This window comes from Rhinopithecus roxellana, chromosome 15 (genome assembly GCF_007565055.1).
Source record: "Rhinopithecus roxellana isolate Shanxi Qingling chromosome 15, ASM756505v1, whole genome shotgun sequence".
Taxonomy (NCBI): Eukaryota; Metazoa; Chordata; class Mammalia; order Primates; family Cercopithecidae; genus Rhinopithecus; species Rhinopithecus roxellana.
This window is the reverse complement of record NC_044563.1, coordinates 5,416,425-5,441,716: the sequence shown is the minus strand read 5'-3', so window position 1 is coordinate 5,441,716 and position 25,292 is coordinate 5,416,425. Positions and strand designations below refer to the sequence as shown.

Sequence of the window (25,292 nt, the reverse complement as noted above, 5' to 3'; positions counted from 1 at the left end):
ACGCAGAAGACAACAGTGCTTTAGACCTGAGGGTCTTGGGAGCTCATGACTCTTGGGGCTCCACAAGGAAAACAGAAGATCCCAAATAGGGGACGTGCATGGCACCTTTTTCTATGTTCTCCAAGGGGTCTCAGGGCTGCTAGAAGTCTCCTCAGGATTTCTTCATGTGGTATCAAAGATGGCAAAAGGAAGGAGTCTTAGAAGAGCAAATTTGGGGAAATTTTAAGTTTTCTAAAAGGTAAATGAAATTCTACATTTTTCTCAGCAAAATCATGTCAAAATGCAGAGGCTCAAGCCTGTAATCCCAACACTTTGGGAGGCTGAGGAGGGTGGATCACATGAGGTCGGGAGTTCAAGACCATCCTGGCCAACATGGTGAAATCCTGTCTCTACTAAAAATACAAAAAATTTAGCCTGGCATGGTGGCACACACCTACAGTCCCAGCTACTCCGGAGGCTGAGGCAGGAGAATTTCTTGAACCCGGAAGGTGGAGGTTGCAGTGAGCTAAGATTGTGCCATTACACTCCAGCCTGAAAGACAGAGCAAGACTCCATCTCAAACAAAAACAACCACCACCAAAAAAAAAAAAAAAAAAAAAAAACAATGAAAAAAAAGAAAGCAAATGGTTGTAGTTCAGGGCTTTCCCCTTAGAATTTTTTTTTAGATGGAGTTTTGCTCTTGTTGCCCAGGCTGGAGTACAATGGCGTGACCTCGGCTCACTGCCTCTGCCTCCTGGGTTCAAGTGATTCTCCTGCTTCAGCCTCCTGAGTAGCTGGGATTACAGGTGTGCGTTACCATGTCTGGCTAATTTTGTGTTTTTAGTAGAGATGGGGTTTCTCCATGTTGGTCAGGCTGGTCTCAAACTGACCTCAGGTAATTCACCCACTTTGGCCTCCTAAAGTGCTGGGATTATAGACATGAGTCACAGCGCCCAGCCTGCTCTGTCCCCATTAAACACTCACTTCCTACTCCTCCCTCCTCCAGCCCCTGGCACCCACCATCCTACTACTTTCTGTTGCTAGGAATTTGACTACTCTAGGAACCTCATACAGATGCTTTTGTGTCTGGCTTCTCTCACTGAGTACACTGTCTTCAAGGTTCATCCGTGTTGTGACATGTGTCAGAATTTCCTTCCTTTTTATGGCTGAATGATATTCCATTTTTGGGATGATAACCACATTCTGTTGATCCTTCCATCCATGGACGGACCCCTGGGTGGTTTCCACCATTTGGCCATGTGAACAGTGCTGCTGTGAACATGGGTGTACAAATGTCTCTTCAAGACCTTGCTGTTGGCCGAATGTGGTGGTTCATGCCTGTAATCCCAGCATTTTGGGAGGCTGAGGCGGTGGATCACCTGATGTCAGGAGTTCAAGACCAGTCTGGCCAACATGGTGAAAACCCATCTCTACTAAAAATACAAAAAACTAGCTGGGCGTGGTGATGCGTGCCTGCAATCCCAGCTACTTAGGAGGCTGAGGCACGAGAATCACTTGAATCCAGGAGGCGGAGGTTTCAGTGGGTTGAGATCACACCACTGCACTCCAGCCTGGGCAATAAGAGCGAAATTCCACCTCAAAAAAAAAAAAAAAAAAAAAAAAAATCCTGCTGTCAGTTCCTTTGGGTATAGCCCCAGAAGTGGAATTGCTGGATCACATTATAATTTGAGGAAACTTGTCTAGTTTTTAAAAGGAGTTAACTTTCACCAGTTTGATATTGATAATATTTTATGTATGTATGTATGTATGTATTTATTTATTTTTGGGACAGAGTCTCACTCTGTCGCCCAGGCTGGAGTACAGTGGCGCAATCTGCTCACTGCAGCCTCTGCCTCTGGGGTTCAAGCGATTCTCCTGCCTCAGCCTCCCCAGTAGCTGGGATTTCAGGTGCGTGCCACCATACCTAGCTAATTTTTGTATTTTTAGTAGAGACAGGGTCTCACCATGTTGGCCAGGCTGGTCTCGAACTCCTGACTTCAAGTGATCTGCCCGCCTCAGCCTTCCAAATTGCTGGGATTACAGACGTGGGCCAACACGCACGGTCAATATTGGTAATATTTTATAGGCATGTCACCAAACAGTTCCCCAGACGTCAGTGGCTGTAGGTAATACAAATAGTGAACACTGACTGAGCCCTTGCTGTGGGTGGCTTGCTAACTGCTGGCTTCCTCACAGCAATGCAGCAGGGCTGGTGCTAGTATGACCTCCATTTGACAGATGAGACAGGGGCTGGGTAATTTGCTCAAGATCACACCCAGCTCACTGGGGTGGGTCTGGGATTCACACTCAGCTCTCTAGCTGCAGAACCCATACATAAGCCCCTCCCCACCACCAAGCTGAACTGCCTGACCGCAGCAGGTGTCTCCAGAACCTGTTCTTTATTTCAAGCATAGTAAGAAACGGAGATGTGTTTATGTCAAATAACATGGAATAGGCCAGTGATTCCTGTCTTAAACATCCTATATCCTGCACATAGAACAGCGACCACAGGAGACGCTGCTGGACTGGTGGGGAGTGAACCCAGAGAGGGGGTGGGTACGGGGAAAGGATGCGAGGCCGCATGATTCCAGAGCTTTCAGATGGAGCTAGCACGAGCTACTGCATTTAGAAATTTATTACTTGCCAGATGTGGCTGCATTACAGCTACAAGCACACCACAGCCCCAGGTCCCTCCCACCACCCCCAGCTTTGCTGCAACCAATGTAGAGGCCTGGAGGCCTGACTCTCTGGGTTCTCACGCCTCCAAATTCAGGCTGCCAGGGATGGGCAGGGCCGGGAGCTCTCAGCGCCCCCTGCTGCACGTGGAGGACACGATGGGGGCGCTGGGCCGGCACCCACCAGGGCGCTGGGCACCTGAGGGTTCTTATCTCCAGATCTCAGTGACTCCCCGTGGGACTCCTGGGGAAAATACTTAGCACGTTTGGATGACAGGTTTATATTTGTCACTTGAAGCCCTAACTCTTCTTTTGGAGGATGGCCCCGTCTCTGTGAATGAACCAAACCATGGGCCTGGCGTCATCTGAGAGCCCCTCATCCCCACGCCCAGGTCCTTCCCTTTGCTGGTTCCTTCGCCACTCTGGCCCCAGGACCCTGTCCCTTCTCACCTGGGTAGCTCCCAGCAGGCCCTGCTGCCCGCCTCAGCCATCCCTATAGATCCCGGCAGCCCAAGCCCTCTGGGACTGCCCACTCCTTCCAAGACTGAGTTCAGCAGAGCCTCGGCCTCTGCTCCATTCCTGCTGTTGTCAGTTCCCAGAACGTGCTGTGCCCACTCTCCAGCTGTCCCTCCTCCTGTCCTGCCCAGCCCTCCTGGGTCCCTGCTGCACTGTGCCCCGCCCCGCCCCCCTGCACTGTGATCCCTGCCCGTGCTCGACTGTATGAGGCGGAAGGACCAGGATCAGGGACCCGAGGCCACCTGCTCTGAACCCCAGGCTTACAAAAGCCCTGCTGGAGACAGGTCCATTTCGATTACTCAGATGGAATTTGCTGTTCTCGTCCATCTCGTGGAATCTAGGTTGCGCCTCTCTTGAAGTCAGCTCCAAGTCCCAGCTGCGTCCCCACCCTGCTCCCTTGGGCCCTGGGGTGGAGGGCTGCCAAGAACACTATTTGTCCAGGCCTGGGAGGGCCATGCTTGTTGTTCTCCCCGAGTTCCTGTTTTCTCTGGCTCGGGGGGCTGCTGCTTACAGACACACTGCTCCAGTTAAACTGTCTACAGCAGGCATACATGGCTCCAAACCAGAACACAGAAACTTGGTCTCCCTGGAAAGCAGGAGTTTATTTTTACCCTTTTGTAAGTATTAACTGGGTAATCACGACAAACACGGAGCGATCTCAATGCTGTTGATCCGGAGGACAGTCTGTGGGGTCACGACGACTGAAAGGAAAGATGTCACAGGCTTGACCACAGACTCTGTTGTCATCAGTCACTGCAGGGGCCCTGCACCCAGCCCTCCCCAGCCAGTGCGGCCCTGGCAACGTCCCCTGCTGCACACGGCCATGTTTATCGCCAGGTGTGCACTGACTGCCTCGCTAGCTTGTTCGTTCACTCTGTCGGCAGGTGCAGAGGCTGGACACCTCACCTCTCCTCCCACACTGTCTATCCTGTGACCTGTGGAGTGCGTGGAAGGATGGCCCCACCTGAGTGACCCTGAGGCTACCTGGAAGTGTCAGAAGGTACACGAGAGGCTCCCCCACCCAGCTGACTCTAAGGTGACAGCCAATACCAGTATTCTGGGTATATTTAACTATGCCCACTGTTGGTGGTTTAGGCCGGCAACTGCAGTTGTAACAAGAGCTGTGAGGGACAGATTTCTGCAGCCGCTCATCTGTGTGGCCCATGCCCTGTGGGTGCCATCCCTCAGGATGCCCACTGTGGGGCTGTCCTCAGTGCAGGCTGCTGGGACAGCCCTAGGCCTGCTGGCAGATTCACTGCTGCGTCGGGGGCAGGGCTAGGCGTCATGGGTTCACGCGTGGAGGGTGGAGGAGCAGGGAAGTGAGGCTGGGTCCTCTGGGTCCTTTGGGTGCTCCCTCTAGGATGAGGGTGGCAAGTGGGCAGTGGCAGCTGGATAGAGACCTGCCTGGGCTTCCTCTCCTGAGACCCACGTGCCCCACACCCTCCGTCTGCATGAGCCTGGGCAACCAGCACCGTGCAGCAGGGCCCAGCGATACTTTCTCTTACTTCTTTTCTTCTTGAAGTTTTTCCTTTTCCTAAATCTCATAATGATTCTTGGCCATGATTCTGTCTTTTCAATGACTGTGGCTTCTACTCGAACAAGATCCTTTCTAGAAGGAAGAAAAATTGATAATAATGCACCTTTTGGATTATTTTTCAAATGCCTTAGGTGAGAATTTCTAAAATGAAGTTACACTTTCTCTTTTGTTGATTATAAAAGTAACACGCCCTCAATGGAAACATTTCGAAAACCATGAAAAAGAACCACAAAGAACAGTTCCGGGGAGTCTGAACAAATCTTAAGAGGACCACACTACCATGAAATAGCGAGAGACCCGTCACTTGGCCTGGATGTTCTCATAGGCCTTAAATGTCCACTATTATTAAGTATAAATGCTGTGTTTGGTGTCAACAGAGAAGATGAACGCAACCCCCCACGTGGCCTAATTGCACTGTGAGCACTGTCTGCACGTCCAGCCCTGCAGCCCCAGACAAAGCCCAGCACCTCACAGCCATTACCCGAGGAGTGGCTTGCCAAGCAGCGTGAAGTTGTCTGCCCCAACCAGCAGGACCTGAAAAAGTTCAACAGCTGTGTTTAATCAGTGGCTCATTACAATGAGTAAGAGAACAGTCGCTAATAACAGGTAGTGACGTGAACGCCACACAAAATGAGAAAGACTGAGAACACTGTGATATGAATTTCATCTGCTGTCTGATGATCTCTTTCATATTCCACAACCGGGTTGTGAGCCGACAAGTGGCAGCACTGCACAGCCATAGGGCTGCCTGAGGGACACGCTCCAACCCTCAGAGGCAGGAGACGCACCATTTGATGATTACATACCATGGATATGCATCCAGATAGCTGCTGTAACCCTCACATTAACGGTGACTTCAAAAACCCTTTCTATCGAAGCATAACACAGAGAGAAAAAGCACACGTCATACCATCGTGTCTCTTGGCACAGTTCACAGTTCTGCTAATCTCGCAATGATTTAGGCTCGACTGTATTCTTCCAACGACTGCAAAATTCTCAAGAGCCAGGCAGCCACTCTCAATGCAGGGAAATCATGATGCCAAGTGTGGCTGCAGATGAAGACATCTTTGCCTTCCAAATGCAATAGTCAGCTTTGTTTTTTATTTCGAGACAGTCTCGCTCTGCTGCCCAGGCTGGAGTGCACTGGCGTGATCTTGGCTCACTGCAACCTCCGCCTCCCAGGTTCAAGCGATTCTCCTGCCTCAGCCCACTAAGTAGCTGGGACTACAGGTGCCCACCACCAAGCCTGGCTAATTTTTTTGGTATTTTTATTAGGGACGGGGTTTCACCATGTTGGCCAGGCTGGTCTCAAACTGACCTCAGGTGATCCACCCGCCTCGGCTTCCCAAAGTGCTGGATTTACAGGCGTGAGCCACCGTGCCCGGCCTACAGTGTTTTCATTAGATGTTGGAGATCATCTTAAACTTTACTGATAAGAAAAAATCCAATCATACTAAACTTAAATGTCTGGAGACTAAGTATATCATATAACAAACTCAGCGGACATGCGTATTAGATAAGAGACAAATAATATAACAAGTATTTTTAGAGTTTGTTTCAGCATGACATGCTCACTCCCACTGGGTTTCCTGTTACAAAAAGCAATCTGCTTAGGAGGGGCTTTCTAGAATTTTCTGTTAATGTGAAATGTTTCAAATATGCAAAGGTCAGGCCGGGGGTGGTAGCTCATCACCTGTAATCCCAGCACTTTGGGAGGCCGAGGCAGGTGGATCACGAGGTCAGGAGATCGAGACCATCCTGGCTAACATGGTGAAACCCGTCTCTACTAAAAAAAAAACAAAAAAAATTAGCCGGGCGCGGTGGCGGGCGCCTGTAGTCCCAGCTACTCGGGAGGCTGAGGCAGGAGAATGGTGTGAACCCGGGAGGCAGAGCTTGCAGTGAGCCAAGATTGCATCACTGCACTCCAGCCTGGGAGACGGAGCGAGACTCTGTCTCAAATAAATAAATAAATAAATAAAAACCAAAGGTCTGCCTCCAGAGGAGTTTAAATTCATAAAGAAAATCATGTATCTTATATTAATAATTAAGCATCCCAGAAAAATTACCTGTTGCAGAGGTAATTATAATTTTATAAAAAGAGTGGGCAGGCTGGGCATGGTGGCTCATGCCTGTAATCTCAGCATTTTGGGAGGTTGAGGCGGGTGGATCACCTGAGGTAGGGAGGGAGTTCAAGACCAGCCTGACCAACATGGAAAAACCCCATCTCTACTAAAAATACAAAATTAGCCGGGCGTGGTGGCACACACCTGTAATCCCAGCTACTAGGGAGGCTGAGGCAGGAGAATTGCTTGAACTCGGGAGGCAGAGGTTGCGGTGAGCTGAGACCACGCCATTGCACTCCAGCCTGGACAGTAAGAAAGAAACTCTTTCTCAAAATAAAGAAAAGAAAAAAAAAAAAAGAAAAAGAGAAGAGTAGGCAAAAACCAAACAGACGCTCCCAGCAAACAGAATTATAGCTGAAGGCTAGAAATGTCTAGCTAAATAAACAGAACAGCCAGGCGTGATGGCTCATGCCTATAATCCCAGCACTTTGGGAGGCTGAGGCGGGTGGATCACCTGAGGTCAGGAGTTCGAGACCAGCCTGACCAATATGGTGAAACCCCATCTCTACTAAAAATATAAAAATTAGCAAGGTGTGGTGGTGCCCGCCTGTAATACTGGGTATTCGGGAGGCCAAGGCAGGAGAATTGCTTGAACCCAGAAGGCGGAGGTTGCAGTGAGCCAAGATCATGCCACGGCACTCCAGCCTGGGTGACAGAGTGAGATTCAGTCTGAAAAATAATAATAAATAGACCATGCAGTTTTTTTTAAACAGGGTCTCACTGTGTTGCCCCGGCTGGAGTGCAGTGGCCAATCACGGTTCACTGCAGCCTCAACTTCCCAGGCTCAAGTGATCCTCCTACTTCAGCCCCACAAATAGGTGGGACTACATGTGTGTGCCACCATGCCCAGCTAATTGTTTGGAATTTTAGTAGAGACGAGGTCTCTGAGGTGTCGCTATGTTGCCCAGGCTGGTCTTGAACTCCTGAGTTCAAGCAATCCTCCACCTTGGCCTCCCAATGTGGTGGGTCACCAGTGTGAGCCACCATGCCTGGCCTAGACCATGTACTTTTGAATGGTCAGTGAGGTAAATTAGTACCCAGGGAAATGCCTGTCAACCAGTCTTTACTATTTAAAAACAGCAGCAGCTGTCAAAGCTAATGGCAGAGTAGTGTCTTAGCGGAAACTTAACAGTTTTTCCTCGTTGACAGGGGCTAGAAAGTGCACTACATCCTTAGCCGGCATTTTTATTATCTCTGCAATCAAGCATTTTTCCCTGGGAATACATTAAGAAGACTGGAACACAATAAAGACATGTATCTGTCCTCAGCACTGTTTAATGTGCTGTCTCCCTTCCTCCAGGGAGCAGACCTGCCGGGCCAGGTGCCGCCCTCAGAGCAGCAGAGGCCTGCCCTGCCCTTGGACCCCAGCCCCGCCGTGGGCGGCCCCCACAGTCCCTTCTGGGCCTCAGCTTTGTTGTCCTCTACCCGAGACGGGGTCGGGGTGGGGGGGTCCCTCCTCAGTGTGAGCTGGGGCATGGGGATTGCACGCTTGGTGGCTGAGCTCCTGAATATCCAGAGAAGCTCGGCGGCCTCACCTTCTCCAGTCGAATTCTCTCTCCACACGCAAGGTCTAGTTCATTTCCAATTAAGATCAGGTCCTCAGAGGTCACCTTCCATTGGCGGCTGGCAAAGTGCACCACGGCGAAGAGCCGGCCATACTGCCCCGTGGCAATCAGCTCATTCACCCTCCTCACGACCTCTGCAGGGGAAGGCGGGGGCGGCCAGTCACCCTCACCTGCTCCCCCACGCACTGCAGTGTGATGTGCAGTTCCTGGCGGCAGGGCCCTAGGGTGGATGTGACAGCCAGCACCCCTCATGAGCACCTCACTGCTGGTGGCCCAGCCCCTGCCCCACCCCCTGCAGGCACAAGTGCAGGCACAGGGCCAATCTGCTGCTTCAGGAGCACGGGCACCGTGGCATATGGGGGCTTGCACAGATGGAAGCTCCCCAAGACTGCGGAGAACACCCAGACCGCCTCCTGTGACTTCCTCGCCTAAGCACTCGGCATGCGTGGCTAGGTTTCTACAACTCTAGGGTAGGCGAAACCCTCCACTTGGTTCATTCTCATGAGAATGAGGAGCCAGCAGACCAGGAGTGTGCAAACCCTGAGAAGCCAAAGGAGAGGCCTTTGCAATGAGGAACCCCCCGCGCATCCCATCCCCATATCCCACCCCCAGGGCAGGACGTGTTCCCTCTGCCTGCCTGCGCCCACGGGCGCTCTGTACTCAGTTCCTGTTACTGCTGCTCGGACTCAGGTCACAGTCCCCTCTCTCCTGCACTGTTTACTCTGAACAAGCATTTAATGGGCACCGACCCCCCGGCCTGAGTGAGGGCGAGACACACAGAAGGGATGACAGAGTGCCTGCCCCGGAAACACTGTCAACACCAGAAGCACCAGCACCGAGGGCGAAACTCTCGGTGGACTTGTTTCACTTGCACGGTATCTGAAACAGTACTTAACATACAAGAAGATTCCACTCGAGGATCTTGATTTCCAGCATTTTGGTGAGTGAAGATCATGGCAATAGTGGCTAATGATCCCGTCCCTTCTGACACAGGATCCAGGTTGACACGAGTCCTGACACCCCTGCATGTTTCTCCAACAGCCTGGGTGGCACCGGCTTCCAGTAATGGTGCTTAACCGTGCTAACTGGGGAGCGCTGTCTCTGCGCCCACCAACAGCGGGAGACGAGATGCAGCAGGGGCTCTGCCCTCACTTATGCCACCTGCCTGCAGTGTGGCAGGTGTTCAGGGAGCAGTTAATGAAAAACATCTGAAATTCGGGTGTTAACTGGTGAAAATGGACATAAGCGCGGGCACTGTGCTGTGTCTGGGAGCACCTGGAAATATGAAGGTCTCACTCGCTCTGCGGCCCGGTGACCACCTCTGTGGGTGACTGCAGCAGGGTCTGGGTGGTGCCCTCTAGCTCTGTCTCCTAGGGAAGTCTTACCTGCATGGCGTCTGGTCTCCTCAACTGGGTCTGGCAGAACAACTTCTGGCCACGGTGGTGAACTCAGGGATGTTCTAGGAACATATCTGTAAAACACATTTCACAGACAAATGTCACACACACTTGAAAAGGCAGCTCCACTCCTCTAAGAAATGGCCAGGCACAAATGTTAGGAAGGGACCCCGGGCAACGAAAAGGCTCCCTCTTTAGGACAGGCCTTGCCCCTCTGGGGTAACCCCGAGGACAGGCTCCCTGTATCCTTAGAGCCACAGGGAACAATGGCTCATCATTCAATAATCAAAGCAGGAACTCTCAGCGTTCTGCAAAAGAGCCCCTGCTTGGGTACTTCTCAATGCTGGAAGGGTGCCCATCCAAGAAGGCTGGGCTTGTGGTGTCTCGGGGCACATTGATCTTGGAGGCACAGGCTGAAATGCCCAGCCCTCCACTTTCCCCACAACCCGGGATACAGGGCCAGCAGCTCTCCCACCTCCCTTGGCATCTAGTGGCCCTGGAATGGCAGCTCCAATGACCTGTCACCACATCCTGCTCAAACAGGACCACAACATTCCCTGCTCCACCTCCACCTCCTCCTCCTCCCAGGTAGGTGCCTGCTCTTCCTTCATGCCCAGGTGAGTGCCAGGCAGCACTGGCTCGGAACCCCAGACAATTCTGTGTCCTGCTGTCTGCAACTGAGCAAACGGGAAAACAATCACCCGCCTGAAAGGCTGTTAGGATCAGAGAGCTACGGTTCACAGCCGGCCCCAGCACGGCCAGTGAGGGTTGGGTGTTAGGAGTGCTCAGTCCCAGCAGCTATAGCACTGCGGTCCCCAACCACCTCCCCTCCCAACCCTCAGGATGCCAAGCTTGCTGCAGGCAATGCCTTTTTGTTTTGTTTTGTTTTTTGAGATGTAGTCTCACTCTGTCACCCAGGCTAGAATGCAGTGGCGTGATCTCAGCTCACTGCAATCTCCGCCTCCAGGGTTCCAGCGATTCTCCTGCCTCAGTCTCCTGAGTAGCTGGGATTACAGGCACATGCCACCACGCCTGGCTAATTTTTGTATTTTTAGTAGAGATGGGGTTTCGCCACATTGGCCAGACTGGTCTCGAACTCCTGGCCTCAAGTGATCTGCCCACCTCGGCCTCCCAAAGTTCTGGGATTACAGGCATGAGTCACCGTGCCCAGCCCAACATCTTATTTCCTAACTCTCCCCTGCCTGCTCAGCCTCAGGCAGGTGAAGGGGAGAAGAAGGGAGGAAAGAAAGGGGGGACCTAGATTCAAATGGAGGTGTGGGCCTTTCTTTCTGCAGTCTACGAAGAGGGAGGGTGGGTAGATCCCAAGCCGAATTATTCAGAACTGTTTTTAAGCTTTTATTGCTGCTGCCATTGCAAAGTAAAAGTTCAGTCTTTCTACTCCAGGGTTGCATCAGGAGGAAGAAAACGACTTGCTCCATACGCAAAACGCACTGGCCTCCACATTAAGGACCAGGTCCACCCGTCCTGTTGGCTGGTGCGCAGGACGGGCTCCACACGAATCTGGGAGAGGAATGAATATTTTTCCAGTGGGGTAGGGCTCGGAGCTCCTAGAAACGTGAACTCTGTGGTCTGTGGTTGGTCAATGACCTTGAGAGACAAGGAGGACATGGAAGGTGCTGCTCTCTACAAAATGTCTTTAACCTGTTTGATGTCTGGTCTCCCCACATGGGTCCAGCAGTGCCCAGTGTGAGAAGAACATGCCGGCAGGAAGGTGCTAACCTCTCACACAGGACACAGGGGAGTAAGCACAACCCACCTACCCACATGCTCACTTACAACTTCTTCCTATGCTCAGAATGTTTCTTCACTTCCTTTGAAAAGCAAAAAAAGGCTCCCGCATCTCCCCACTGCAGAGGATCCCTGGAGTCCCAGCAGCAGTAACAGCAGCCAACATTTTATGAGTGCTGCCTGTATGCCAGGCACTGTTCTAAGCGCTTTAAATGTATACATTTACTTAATCCTCTCCAACACCCATGCAGATCGAAATGAACACTACTTCCATCTTGCAGAAGCTGGCGCCCCAGGCTGTGAGGGGCAGCTGGAACTGCACGCTGGGGGGGGTCCCTACAGTAACTGCTATCCCTGCACTGCTCCGGTGTCTCCCACCAGTGAGGGGGACTTTGTCAAATGTTTCCTGCAGTTTATAATACCTGAAAAATGTTTCTCAAGTATAAAATGTTAACACTGAATGTGCTTTTTCAAATAATGAGTTTCTCTTAAGAGACTCTGATACAACCTTCCTCATCATAACTCACTGAGTTAGGACTTCAAGCTCCTCCATGATAAAAGAAAGCAAACACATATGGAATTTCTCTTTGGTCTCTTGCAGTTACGTCTTTATTTATTTTAAGGATCTGAGAAAAATACCATCAAAAAAGTTAAAGCTGAAAGTGGTGATGCATGCCTATAATGCCAGCTACTCAGGAGGCTGAGGCGGGAGGATCGCTTTAGGCCAGGAGTTCAAAACCAGTCTGGGAAACACAGTGAAATTCTGTCTCTTAAAAACAAAAGAGGAAATTTAAATATTACTGAGAACCAAAAGGCAGGAAGTTTTGACTTCAGAAAGATGGTTCTACAAATGAAAGGAAAAGCGGCACCAAAACCCACATTTTGATATTACCCTGGTGGAAATGAAGTGCTCTGTGAATTGAACCTTCGAGAAGCAGACCAAAGGGAGGCTGAGGGAAGAAGAGAAACACAGATCATTACTATTAATACTAGAAATGCAAATTGCCCTTTACGATGCTAAATGCACGACTGCTGTTCCTGGTATGTGGTATAAACCACTGCATGACAGCCTGCCCACAGAAACACCTAGGTGAGCAAACGTACAAGAACGTCACTTCCAGCTACTGGTTATATGTGTTGAGATCAGTTTGCCACACCATCTACAAGCGCCTCAGACCAGAACCTCCCGCCCACTGACTCATGCCTTGACTAACTGCCCAGTAGGTTCAGACCCTGTTCTGTGTCCAAGTGTGGGAGTAGCCTCCAAGATGGCGCTGCTGAGTCCCGCCTCCTGCTGTTCTTACCCCATCGGCCCACTGGGAGTGGTCTGTGTGTCCGACAGCTTGTGACAGACGTGCTAGCACATGGGTTCTGGGATTAGGTGATAACCAACTGAGACTTCCATCTTGGATGCCCGTGCTCACCCTCTCTGATCTCTGGCCTTAGGGCTGCCCTGCTGTGAGCAGCCCTACCTAGAGGTCCACGTGGCGGGGAACTGGGCCTGTCGCCAACACCCACAGGAACAACCTTGCAGGTGGATTCTCCAGCCGCTGGCGCAACAGAGTCTTGAGATCACTACAGCCCCTGCAGACTCGCTTGCTGCAAGCTAAGACCCTGAGCCAGAACCAGCCACCTAAGCTGCTCCTGTGTTCTTGACTCTCAGAACTGGTGTGAGTTAATAAATGTTTTAAGCTGCTAAGTTGTGGGGTCATTTCTGATGTAACCGTAGATAACGAATACCAGGAATACACCAGGGAACAAAGACATTCAGTCTGCTGAGAAGACAGGGGCTCAAAATAAGTGCTTAGGTGTAAAAAGCAGAGAACAGTTTCTCAACAATCACTTTTAACTCAGCTATAATTTACACACCATAAAAACCACCCTTTTAAAGTTCATCCATTAGCACTGGCTCCCCATTTGCGTTTCCTCGGCTGCTTTCTCCGCTCTTCTCCCATTTGGGCTCCTGGGGCTCAACCCTTGGCCTTGACTTCTTTTCTGCCCATGGCCATTCCTCTGGTGACTGCATCCAGTCTGATGGATTTAAACGCCCCAAATGTGCTGGCGACTCCCAAGTTTACACCTCCAGCCAGGGCTTCTCTCCTGGATTTGCATGCCCACCTTCTATCTGCCTTAGCCACTCATGTCTGACGTGCACCTCACACCTCCAGAGGCTCCTCATTTCTTCCCATGCCTACTTCTCCCACACTCCTCCCTCTCTCATGAGGGCAACTTCATCCTCCCAGTTGTTCAGGCCCCAAACCTCCATCAGTTTTGACCCTTCTCTCGCACACTACTCAGCCAACCCATTCAGCAAATCCATGTCACTATTAAAGACTTAGTAGGCTTCTGTACCTAATTTGCTTCTAGCTTTGTTTTTGGGTCCACAGGGAACAAACACTCTCCCACAGGATTTCCTTTAGATCGTCCTGGAGACTGTGACTGTGTACTTCCATCCTGTCTCCTTTGCTCACTCTTCAAGGCCTCAGCTGCTCACTGTTTTGGTCATCTTGTCTCTACTCCCTTCACTGTGTGTCTTTCTCTCTTAACGCGTAAGTCTATACTTGAACATAGCATTGGAGGGGTGGTTTCATGTAGGTAGGTAGAATGGAGTAAGCCCCACTGCTTTTGTAAAAACTTTCCTGCCTACTTAAACCTAAGTTTTATTATGGAAAATGTCAAGCATACAAAAATAAAGAGAACAGAATAGTGAACTCTCTCTCAATTATCCCTTTCCAGGTTCAACAGTTACCAACTCATGGCCAATTTTGGCATCTACATTGCCTCTGGCCCAACTCTGATTATTATTACTTTCTTAATAGACTTTATTTTTTAGTGCAGTTTTAGTTTCACACCAAAATTGAGTGGAAGGTACAGAGAGTTCCCATATGTCCCCTGTCCATGTGCCCATAGCTTCCTATTGACATCCCTCACCAGAGTGGTACAATCCTTACAATTGATGAACCTACATTGACACATCATTGCTATCCAAAGTCCATAGTTTACATCAGGGTTCGCCCTTGGTGGTGTACATTCTATGGATTTGGACAAACTTATAATGGCATGTATCTACCATTATATCATACAGAATAGTTTCACTGCCCTAAAAATCCTCTGAGCTCCACCTATTCATCCTTTTCTCCCCAATCCCCTTACCCCCATCTATCTTTTTACTGTCTCCTTAGATTTGCCTTTTCCAGAATGTCAAAGGCTACAAGATGTAGCCTTTTCACGTTGGTTTCTTTTACTTAGTAACATGTATGTGAGTTTCCTCCATCTCTCCTCATGACACATTTCTTTTTATTGCTGAATGATATTCCACTGTATGCATGTGCTACAGTTTATGTAACCATTCATCTCCTGAAGGACATCTGGGTTGCTTCCAAGTTTTGGGAATTACGGAACAATTCTTTTAATATCGTCCAATATAGAGTTAGATTCAGTTTTTCATTTTTGGGATCATGGTGAGACATGAGACCCAGGTTTAAAACATACGTAAACACTCGCGCACACAAATACACACTCCAACCATTTTCAGGCAGAGATTTATAGAGTTTTTAACGAATATAACCCTTTTGGAGCCTCGTATCAGCCCAGTGCCTTAAATATGGCTGTTTCTTTTGCTGAATGAGTTCAGATTAGGCGAGGATATCCATCATCATTTTTCAGACCGGCTTGCAGCCTGGGTGCAGTGGTTCAAGCACAGGCTTTGGAGCCGAAATGACTGGGCCTGAAGCACTCTTCCTCCACTTCCCGCTGTGTGACCCTGGGCACGTTACCTAGCTCCTCTGAGCCTCACTCTGCTCCCCCATAACATAGGAGCTATACCAAAGTTCAAGGGCTATTGTCAGTATTCAGGCTACTAACCAAAAGAGTCAGAATCTGAACCCGGGTTTCCCTCAAGGGAGGAGACCACTCCTCATATTGTCTTATGCCCAATGTCTGCCTCCAAAGAAAGAAGAAGTAAAAACCAAAAGGTAGAAATGAAATCCACGGGCAGACAGCCCAGCACCGCACCCTGGGCCTGGTGGTTAAAGATCCACCCCTGACCTAATTGGTTCTGTTGTCTATAGATTACAGACATTGCACAGAAATGTACTGTGAAAATCCCTATCTTGTTTTGTTTCGATCTAATTACCGGTGCATGCAGCCCCCAGTCACGTACCCCCTGCTTGCTCAATCAATCACGACCCCCTCACATGCACCCCCTTAGAGTTGTGAGCCCTTAAAAGGGACAGGAATTGCCCACTTGGAGAGCTCGGCTCTTGAGACAGAAGTCTTGCCGATGCCCCTGGCCGAATAAACCCCTTCCTTCTTTATTTCAGTGTCTGAGGAGTTTTGTCTGCGGCTTGTCCTGCTACACCCCGACTCCAAAACCCGTGCTATATTCACCACAAATGCGATCAACACACAAGGCACCAGGTCGGACCCAGGCACATACGTGGCGAGACCGTAGGGAGCAGCGCTCGCTCTGCGTCCTCCCTTCCCCGCATATCCCGGGTCTCACCTGCTCCGGGCCCCGAAGGTCTCAGGATGCTGCGGCTGCACGCGGACACCAGCCGCCCTAAGGTGACCGTCAAGGGGGATGCTGCCATGGCGGCCGCCATCTTCCCACAGCCTCGGCCGGAAACGGAAATGACGTGTCGCGTGTGTAACTCACGGGCCCGGTGGGGAACACAGGTCGTGCTGTAACACCTGCCGCGCTGTAACACCGGCCCGGCGCGTAAGGGGGACGTCGGCGGCTCGGGGCCCAGGCTGGCGGCGGCGATGGCCTCGGCGGCTGTGGAGAGCTTCGTGACCAAGCAGCTGGACCTGCTGGAGCTCGAAAGAGACGCGGAGGTGGAGGAGCGCAGGTACGGGCGGCCGCCGGCGCCGCTGCCTCGCGGTTGGTCCCGCCGTCTCCCGGGCAGGGTCTCCGAGGGGCTCGGCCTCACAGCCTAGGGTGGGAATTTCGTCTCCGACCCCTGGAGTCCGGGTCAGGGACCGTCCGTCCCCTGCTTGGCCACCTCCCGAGTTGTCAGTCTCATTACCTGCCGGGCAGCGCGTTCCGTTTTGGGCCTAAGGAGAAGCACTTTCATTTCTCGACCCGAGATCCCCCTAACACTCCTGGGCCCTGGCCCCGACCCCAGTTCCACCTGCAGCGGGTTAGCGGCCCTTGCCCTTATTCATTCAGTCAACATGGTTTGCACCCCTTCTGGGCCAGGCCCCGGCAGCATGAGTCAGGTGCACTGGCTGCCCCCAATCCGGCCAACGGCGGGCTGGGCAGGAGCACAGTCCCTTCCCCTCCAGCGCGTCCAGGGCCGGCTGCGTGCGTGTGGCGGGGAAAGAGCCCGGAGGAGGAACACCCTTCCCTGGGGAGGGTCAAGGTGGATTCAGGAGGAGGTGGTGCCTGAAGGAAAATTGGAGTTAAGCCGGTGGATGCGGAGTGGGGTGGGGAGCCAGGTGAGAGCCGGGCTTGTTTCCGAATGGGACTATTTATTTGTCCAAAACAATCAGAGTTAACGTTTATATATTTTCCATGCGTTAATTCCTTTACACGTCATCCCATGCCAACCCTACAATGTAGATTTTTTATTTTTTAGACAGTCTCGCTCTGTGGCCCAGGCTGGAGTGCAGTGGCACAGTCTCGGCTCACTGCAGCCTCCACCTCCCGGGTTCAAGCGATTCTCCTGCCCCAGCCTCCTGAGTAGCTGAGACTACAGGCACGCACCACCACGCCCGGCTAATTTTTTTGTATTTTTAGTAGAGTCGGATTTCGCCATGTTGGCCAGGATGGTCTTGATCTCCTGACCTCGTGGTCTGCCCACCTTGGCCTCCCAAAGTGTTGGGATTACAGGTGCTAGCCACCGTGCCCGGCCACAGTGTAGGTTTCTATTACTATCATTTTCCATCTAAGGAGATGGAGACAGAGAGGGGTTAATTAAGTAACTTGCCCCAGGGTGACACACTATAGCCCGATTTGCTGTCACGCAGTCTGCTTCCAGAGTTTGCAGTCAGCCATCCGTCGGTAGGATTTGTCTGAGACGCTTTTGATCATGGCAATAGAGAACTTTTGCAGTTATGTTGACTGTTAGAATCCCAGCCGCTTCATTGATGGCTGTGTGGCTTTGCGGGTTCTTTCTCTGAGCTTTAACTTACTTCAACTGTGCAACTGGGGTGATTCCCACCTCTCAGCCTTGCTCTGAGAATGAAACGATCCCTTGCCGGTCAGGTGCTCAGCACGGTGTCAAGGACAGAGTCAGCCCCCACGGCAGTGGCTCTTTCTGAGCATGCTGAGCAGACTGGCAGGGCGAGCCTGGGAAGGGCCTGGCTAAGGGGCTAGCCTTCTGTTCTGTGTGGAGAATGGGCCATCAGCTGGGGTCAAGCAGGTGAGGGAGGCGAGTAGATTTGCATTTTAGGAGGATCTCGTGGGTCCCCTGCTTTTGATTGGACCTGGAGAGGCCAAAGGTAAGGTAGTTGAGAGGTTCCGTTTAGTCCAGGTGATCAGTGATGTGAATTTGAACCAGGGCTGTGTCGGCCAGGATGAGAGGCAGAGAAGTCCAGGTAGCAATGGGAGGGGCCTGATAGGACTTAGTGACAGATGGGAGTAGAGAGGGGAATGCTGATTGAAGGATCTGTCTCAGGTAACTGGGAGAAGGGTTGCGGCATTAACTACCCTAGGGGATGTAGGAGGAACGGGATTGGGAGTGGGGCAGATTCAGAGTTCCATTGGGACATATTTAGTGCCCGTGAGTAGATCTTTTTCTATGTTTCTTTCCCTTTTACTTTTTCGGGTGGGTGGAAGTAGAAATTGGTAAAAATCCTGAAGCATCAATACCGGGTGTCTTCCAGGTCCTGGCAGGAGAACATCTCTCTGAAAGAGCTCCAGAGCCGAGGCGTGTGTTTGCTGAAGCTACAGGTATCCAGCCAGCGCACTGGGCTGTATGGACGGCTGCTGGTCACCTTTGAGCCCAGGCGATGCGGGTCTGTGGCAGCTCTTCCCAGTAACAGCTTTACTTCTGGTGTGTGCGTATTGACCTAGACAGACATTGAAATTTACTGGCATTCAGACCATGAATTGTACCCTCATAAAGACTAAATTGCAATGACCAGTTGGAGAACAAAGCATTGCAATGAAGAGCTCTTAATCAGAAGTCCAACAATTGATGTGGGTTTTAGTTGTCTAGATCAGCATTGTCCAAAACGGTAGCCATTAGCCATACGTGGTCACCAAATGTTTGAAGTGTGGCTCGTGATTGCTGTAGATACAGAATACACACCAGATTTGGAAGATTATGTTAAAAAACAATTGGGATTATCTTGAGTAGTTTTTCTGAATACTGATTATATGCTGAAATAATGGTTTTCATATATTGGGTTAAATAAAATATATTGTTATTAAAATAATTTACCCATTTCTGTCTTTTTTTTTTCTTTCTTTTGAGACAGAGTTTCGCTCTTGTTGCCCAGTCTGGAGTGCAGTGGCGTGATCTCAGCTCACTGCAACCACCACCTCCCAGGTTCAAGTGATTCTCCTGCCTCAGCCTCCCGAATAGCTGGGATTAGAGGCACGCGCCACCTCGCCTGGCTAATTTTGTATTTTTAGTAGAGACGGGGTTTCTCCATGTTGGGTCAGGCTACTCTCGAACTCCCAATCTCAGGTGATCCACCTGTCTTGGCCTCCCAAAGTGCTGGGATTATAGGCGTGAGCCACTGCACCCAGCCTTCTTAAAATTTTTTAATATGGCTACTAGAAAAGTTAAAACTACACGTGACTGGGTGCCTGTAATCCTAGCACTCTGGGAGGCTGAGGTGGGTGGATCGCTTGATCTCAGGAGTTCAAGACCAGTCTGGGTAACATGACAAAACCCGTCTCTGCAAAAAATAGAAAAATTAGGCAGACGTGGTGGTGTGCGCCTGTAGTCCCTGCTACTTGACAGGCTGAGGCAGGAGGATCGCTTGAACCTGGGAGGTTGAGGCTGCAGTGAGCTGAGATCACGCCACAGCACTCTAGCTTGGAGGCAAAGTGAGACCCTGTCTCAAAACAGAACAAAACAAAAAACAAAAACAAGAAAAAACTACATGTGACTCTCGTTATATTTCTATGTAATGGGTAGCCTTGATCCAGCTGGTAAACATGCAGTATGTGTACTTCTGTATTCCCAGCCCTTTCTTGTGCCAAGCATGCTTTGGCTAAACTTGTGCCAGCCTGGTTGGAAAGGAGGGGCAGTTAGAAGAAACTTCTTAACCATACCCCTGGGACGCTTGTGTTAGACAACCACAACCCTGGAAGCCTGGAGGAAGCAGCGATGCCAGGGGCTGTACTTGTTACTATGAAAGTGTCTCTGCCTTGTTTTGGTGGTGACAGAGTTTTAAATTTTGTATTTTGATTCCATAGACTTTTGCCCAACAATTACTGGAATACCGACTGGATTTAGAGATGAGATGAGGGTATTGAGAGAGAAGAGGGCCAGGAGGGGAACCTGCAGATTGGAGTCAGACCTGAGCAGAGTTTGAGCTTTTTTTTTTTTTTTTTTTTTTTTTTTGAGACAGAGTCTCACTCTGTCATCCAGGCCGGAGTGCAGTTGTGCAATCTTGGCTCACTGCAACCTCCACCTCCTGGATGCAAGTGATTCTCCTGTATCAGCCACCCAAGTAGCTGGGACTACAGGCGCCTGCCACCACGCCCGGCTAATTTTTGTATTTTTTTAGTAGAGACAGGGTTTCACCATATTGGCCAGGCTGATCTGGAACTCCTGACCTTGTGATCTGCCCGCCTCGGCCTCCCAAAGTGCTGGGATTACAGGTGTGAGCCACTGCGCCCGGCCGAGTTTGAGATCTTACGCTTGCTTACTTGTTATGTGACCTAGAGTTAGTTATTCACCCTCCAAAGACTGGGAGCAGCAGTACCTTGTAGCTTTGCCATCAGGATTGAAGTTGCGTGCAGGTGGTTTGAAAACTCTGAAATGCAAAGGTAAAAATGTGTATTTATTCAATAAGTGTGGAGTGCATGACCTAAGAGGTTAATAATAGTTCATAAACAGTAAGTCAGAAGAAGCAGCGTTTATACAGAAAAGTAGCAAGCTGAAATTTTGGTTGTTGATAAAGCTGTTGATCAGATTCAGGTAGAGTGGTTATCTGTTCCTTTTCTGAGGAGCAGTCTTAAGTCTCAGTAGCTCAGAAATAGACATCCAGAAATGTGGGGTTCTATATAAGATGGCCTGTGGAAAAGTTGCAGTAGGGATGGGATCCTCTGTCTAGGCCCGTAGTGGCCCCTGTGGCACAGAGCCTCTGTCCCGCAAGCTTGTTGCCACCTACTCTTTGTGAAGTTAGGAAAGGAAACATGATTCGAAGTACAGATGAAACTCAGTCTCTAGATTTCAGACATGGGGAATACATGGGGTGTAAACGGGTGTGGGTGACCCGTGCTTTTATCTCAGAGTGGATTCTGTTTCAGTTCTTACTGCCTATGTTCTGAGTAATGAAAATCTGAGTCAAGGTGGCTTAAGCAAGAAGGGAACGCATCAGTTGTTGTAACTTGAAGGCTGACTTCGGGACCCAGAGGAGCGTGCCAGGACTTAGTTTCTTTCCATTTCTTGACTCTGCCGTCTTCTGAGTTTTTGGGTTTTTTTTGTTTTTTCCTTCTTAGACTCCAAGTCTTGCTCTGCTGCTCAGGCTGAGTGCAGTAGCGCAATCTTGACTCACTGCAGCCTTGAACTCCTGGGCTCAAGTGATCCTCCTGCCTCAGTGTCCTGAGTAGCTGGGATTACAGGTGGGAGCCTCTGTGCCTGGCTTGGGTTGATTTTTGTCTCAGGTGCCTCGTGGTACCAGTTCTAGCCCCTAATCCTCTCAGGTCTCCGGTCTCGCTGGAGAGACTGAGTGTCTCTATCCAGATGGCCAAGCACAAGTCTCAATAAATGTCAGGCCTCTGACTTGGCCACATGCCCGTCCCTGAAGCAGTCACTGTGGCCGGGGGCATGTGAGGCACTGAATGGCTGAAGCGTGGATCAGGGGAAACCCCCTGACTCACCTGACAGATGGGAGACACAAGACACTTGTCATAGACAGCAGGAAGGGCTGTGCTGCGTGGCCATTTTTGCATGGAATGTTCTTTTCCAGATGTGCTTGTGGCCCTTGCTTCTTTCCACGTCCACCCTGCTCCCCACAGAGGCCCTTCCTGCACAATCTTTCTGGAATAGTGTCGTCATCCCTCTCCATCCCCTTCCTGTGCTTTATTTTTCCTTAGAGCACTTAGCGCCGATCTAGATAGCTATGTTTGTTCTTTCTCTCCTCCCTGACATGAGGGCAGGGACTGTCCTTACTCGTAGCACTGACCAGAGCCAAAACAGTGCTTGGTACACAGTAGGCACTTTAAGTATTTTCCTGAATGTCTTGCTTGGTTTGAATAGTTCATTGATCTCAAGTCAAGTTTCTTATATGATTTCGGTGTTAAACTTTTTTTTTTTTTTTAACTGTTACTGATTGCATTTACTAGAGAAAGTAACAAAAATATTTGAAGTATGCTGGATTTTATGACATAAAATGGTATTGAACCTTTCCCCAGTGTCTTGCCTAACTGAGTCTTTGTGTTTTGCAGGTGATATAGTGGGTCTGTACGATGCTGCTAATGAGGGCAGTCAGCTGGCCACCGGGATCCTGACCCGGGTCACCCAGAAGTCGGTCACGGTGGCCTTTGATGAGTCCCACGATTTCCAGTTGAGCTTGGACCGAGAGAATTCCTACAGACTGTTGAAACTTGCCAATGATGTCACTTACAGGCGACTGAAAAAGTAAGTGGATGTGACTGGAAATCCTAAGTACCATCTTCCTTCAACATAGCTAACTCATTCCTACCATGCCTGTCGCACAAAAGAGAGTGACAGGTCCTGGTGTGGGTGTGGCCCTCTTGTGAGTTGGCGGCACCTTTGGGGCAGAGGCCCAGCCACTGAATTGCTGGTGTTCTAATTTTCGTTTTCTCCCTCGGCAGAGCCCTGGTTGCTTTAAAGAAGTATCATTCTGGCCCAGCCTCCTCACTCATAGAAGTGCTCTTTGGCAGATCTGCTCCCAGTCCTGCCAGTGAAATACGTAAGAACTTTTGAGTTTTCTTTTTTGGTTGAAATCACTACCGAAAGTATAGAGAACAGTGCGACCTTGGCCCGTTTAAATAAGAGTTTGAGAAAGTATGACTAGAAGAAATCTCCCTGAACATCTTTGTAGAAATGTCTCGGAAGGCCTTGTATGAACTGGGCTGTCCTCCTCGTGCTCAGTCCTAATGAAGTAGCTCATTCCATTGAGGTTTTTTATTTATTTATTTTTATTTTTTAGAGATGAAGGCTTGCTCTGTCACCCAGAGTGGAGTACAGTGTTGCGATCTTGGCTCACTGCAACCTCCGCCTCCCAGGTTCAAGTGACTCTCTTGCCTCAGCCTCCCAAGTAGTTGGGAGTACAGGCGCCTACCATCGTGCCTGGCTAATTTTTGTATTTTTTAGTAGAGGTGAGGTTTCACCATGTTGGTCAGGCTGGTCTTGAACTCCTGACCTCAGGTGATCTACCCGCCTTGGCCTCCCAAAGTGCTGGGATTACAGGTGTGAGCCACCGTGCCCGGTCTGTGCACTTTTTATGTCCTTCGCTGTTCTTGGAGAATGTCATTTTTGAGAGGAGTTTATTGTCCCATCCAGTTACTGCCCATGATTTGGCAGATTTAATGGGAGTATTGGACTTGGCCCGTTTGTAAAGCAGTGGCTTTGGCCAAGCCTCAGGCAAGGGTTTCCCCACAGCTATTTTCTATCATGCTGTGCTAGGCAAGCCAGTGTTGTGTTAGCTTCAAACACGCAGGACTACTTCTAGCGCTCTTTCAGTGTGCAGTCCCTCAAGATGTCTTATTTTGTAAATACTCATTTTCTTTCTGCATTTTCCTTTGGAAATTCTAAATGCACTCCCATTTCAATAACACTTTATTTCTGTGAAATATTTACTGAAGGGCTCCTTTGCGTCAGAAACTGAATTAGAAATGTATGTACTATGTCTTAGGGACTCTGGAATAGCCTGGCTATAGCATGGGAACATGGGGTTCGATGGCCTGTTACTAGCTCCACACCCTGCCGTCTTCCATGTTGGCTTCAGTCTCACAAGTCAGGGTCAGCAAACACCCTCTGCTTATGAGCTGCTCCTCATCCAGTAGGTGTCTCTGTGTGGTGGGCACCATGTAGCAAATGCCGTGGCTGCAGGGCTGAGCACAACAGCACCTGCTCTCAAGAGCACAGCATAAGAAGCAGGTCTTGGTCGGGCAGCGGTGGCTCACGCCTGTAATCCCAGCATTCTGGGAGGCTGAGGTGGGTGGATAATGAGGTCAGGAGATCGAGACCATCCTGGCTAACACAGTGAAACCCTGTCATTACTGACAATACAAAAAATTAGCTGGGCGTGGTGGCACTCACCTGTAGTCTCAGCCACTCGGGAGGCTGAGGCAGGAGAATCGCTTGAACCCGGCAGGCGGAGGTTGCAGTGAGCTGAGATCTTACCATAGCACTCCAGCCTGGGCGACAGAGCGAGACTCTGTCTCACAAAAAAAAAAGCAGGTTTTTAGTCTTGGTTATGGAAGATTCAGAATAGAAACACGATCCTAGAATTTGTTAATCATTTTTTTTGTCATTTGTCTCTTTATCATTTTATGGGCACTTAAAAGAGGGACAATATGTTAGAAACGAATGTGCTCTAGGAAACATTTCCTTCATTCCTGTTACTCTAGAGCAGGGGTTGGCAAACTTTTCCCATAAAGGGATGGATTGTGAATGTTTAGACTTTGTGGGCCATGTCATAGCAGCAGCCAGCTGTAGATGGTATGTAAATGAATGGGCGTGGCTGTACTCCAGTGAAACTGACCAAAACAGGCAGCCGACTGGATGTGGCCCACAGTTTGCCGATCCCTGTTCAAGGAGAAACGTTGTGAAAATAAAGCGGACTTAATTTGGTGTTGATTGGATTGCCCCTGGGGAGGTCCAGTACGTTCCTGACAGGCATCACTCATCCCCGGGGGCGCTCACTCTGTGAGGAGGAACGCTCACAGAGCTCCCCAGAGCTCCTGAGTTTCACACTGCTCGCCTTCCACAGACCCGCTGACATTCTTCAACACCTGCTTGGATGCCTCCCAGAAAGAAGCGGTTTCATTTGCGCTGTCGCAGAAAGAACTTGCCATCATCCACGGACCTCCTGGCACTGGGAAAACCACGACTGTGGTTGAGATAATTCTTCAAGCTGTGAAACAAGGCTTAAAGGTGGGCACTGCACGCCACTTCCCTGTCAGAGCTCGTCAGCTCCTGGTCTGTTGTGTTCCGTGAGTGCTCAGCGGCCTTCCGGCCTCAGTTCTAGTGGGACGGGTCGGGAACATTACTGAGCATTTATTGATGGAGCGTTGGCCTGGCCCTGTTTGGTTTCCAGCAGCCCCGTGAGTCTTGGGGAGCACGCTGTAGGCACCGCAGCCTGGGTTGTTGAGAAAGGCTCCTGGAGCCCTCTGAGGCGTGGCAGCCTTAGTGTCGGCCAGGCCCTGGCCCGGGGTTTATTTGCTCACCATGCTTGCTGTGCTCGCACTCCTCCTTGTGCAGGCCCATGCAGGGGCCTGGAGTTGGCCCAGTCTGTGCCTGTGAGGAACTCAGCGTCTGGTTGAGGTGTTAACGGCTAATCAGATAGTCTGGTTAATGGATAGGATGCACATGTCCAGTGCACAGGTGACTGATTTTCTGAGATGTGGAATATAATACTGTACATTATTATTCACT

General features: G+C 50.2%; 2 protein-coding genes across 4 annotated transcripts in view; one reads left to right on the top strand and one right to left on the bottom strand.

Annotated features, from left to right (window-relative positions):
• Window positions 1–3,753: 3,753 nt before the first annotated feature.
• Window positions 3,754–16,199, bottom strand: MRPL21 (mitochondrial ribosomal protein L21). The gene is made up of 7 exons (XM_010358431.2): window positions 16,046–16,199; window positions 12,434–12,491; window positions 9,781–9,866; window positions 8,366–8,529; window positions 5,189–5,241; window positions 4,676–4,779; window positions 3,754–3,871 (listed from the first exon to the last, which is right to left on the bottom strand). Exons 1-7 carry the CDS (start codon window positions 16,143–16,145, stop codon window positions 3,807–3,809), a joined length of 630 nt encoding a protein of 209 aa, XP_010356733.1. The 5' UTR covers window positions 16,146–16,199; the 3' UTR covers window positions 3,754–3,806.
• The window catches only part of IGHMBP2 (immunoglobulin mu DNA binding protein 2), a 36,101-nt gene continuing 26,991 nt past the window's right edge, over window positions 16,183–25,292 (top strand). For 2 of the 3 annotated variants that reach the window (XR_004053597.1, XM_010358430.2), the window contains exons 1-5: window positions 16,183–16,391; window positions 18,370–18,539; window positions 22,115–22,307; window positions 22,505–22,602; window positions 24,628–24,791. Coding sequence is in view for 2 of the 3 variants with exons in the window: in XM_010358430.2 (XP_010356732.1) it covers window positions 16,306–16,391; window positions 18,370–18,539; window positions 22,115–22,307; window positions 22,505–22,602; window positions 24,628–24,791 (711 nt within the window). In the remaining variant the exon portion in view is untranslated. Of the gene's footprint in view, window positions 16,392–18,369; window positions 18,544–22,114; window positions 22,308–22,504; window positions 22,603–24,627; window positions 24,792–25,292 lie in introns of all 3 variants that reach the window. The other variant, XM_030917936.1, reaches the window with a different exon arrangement.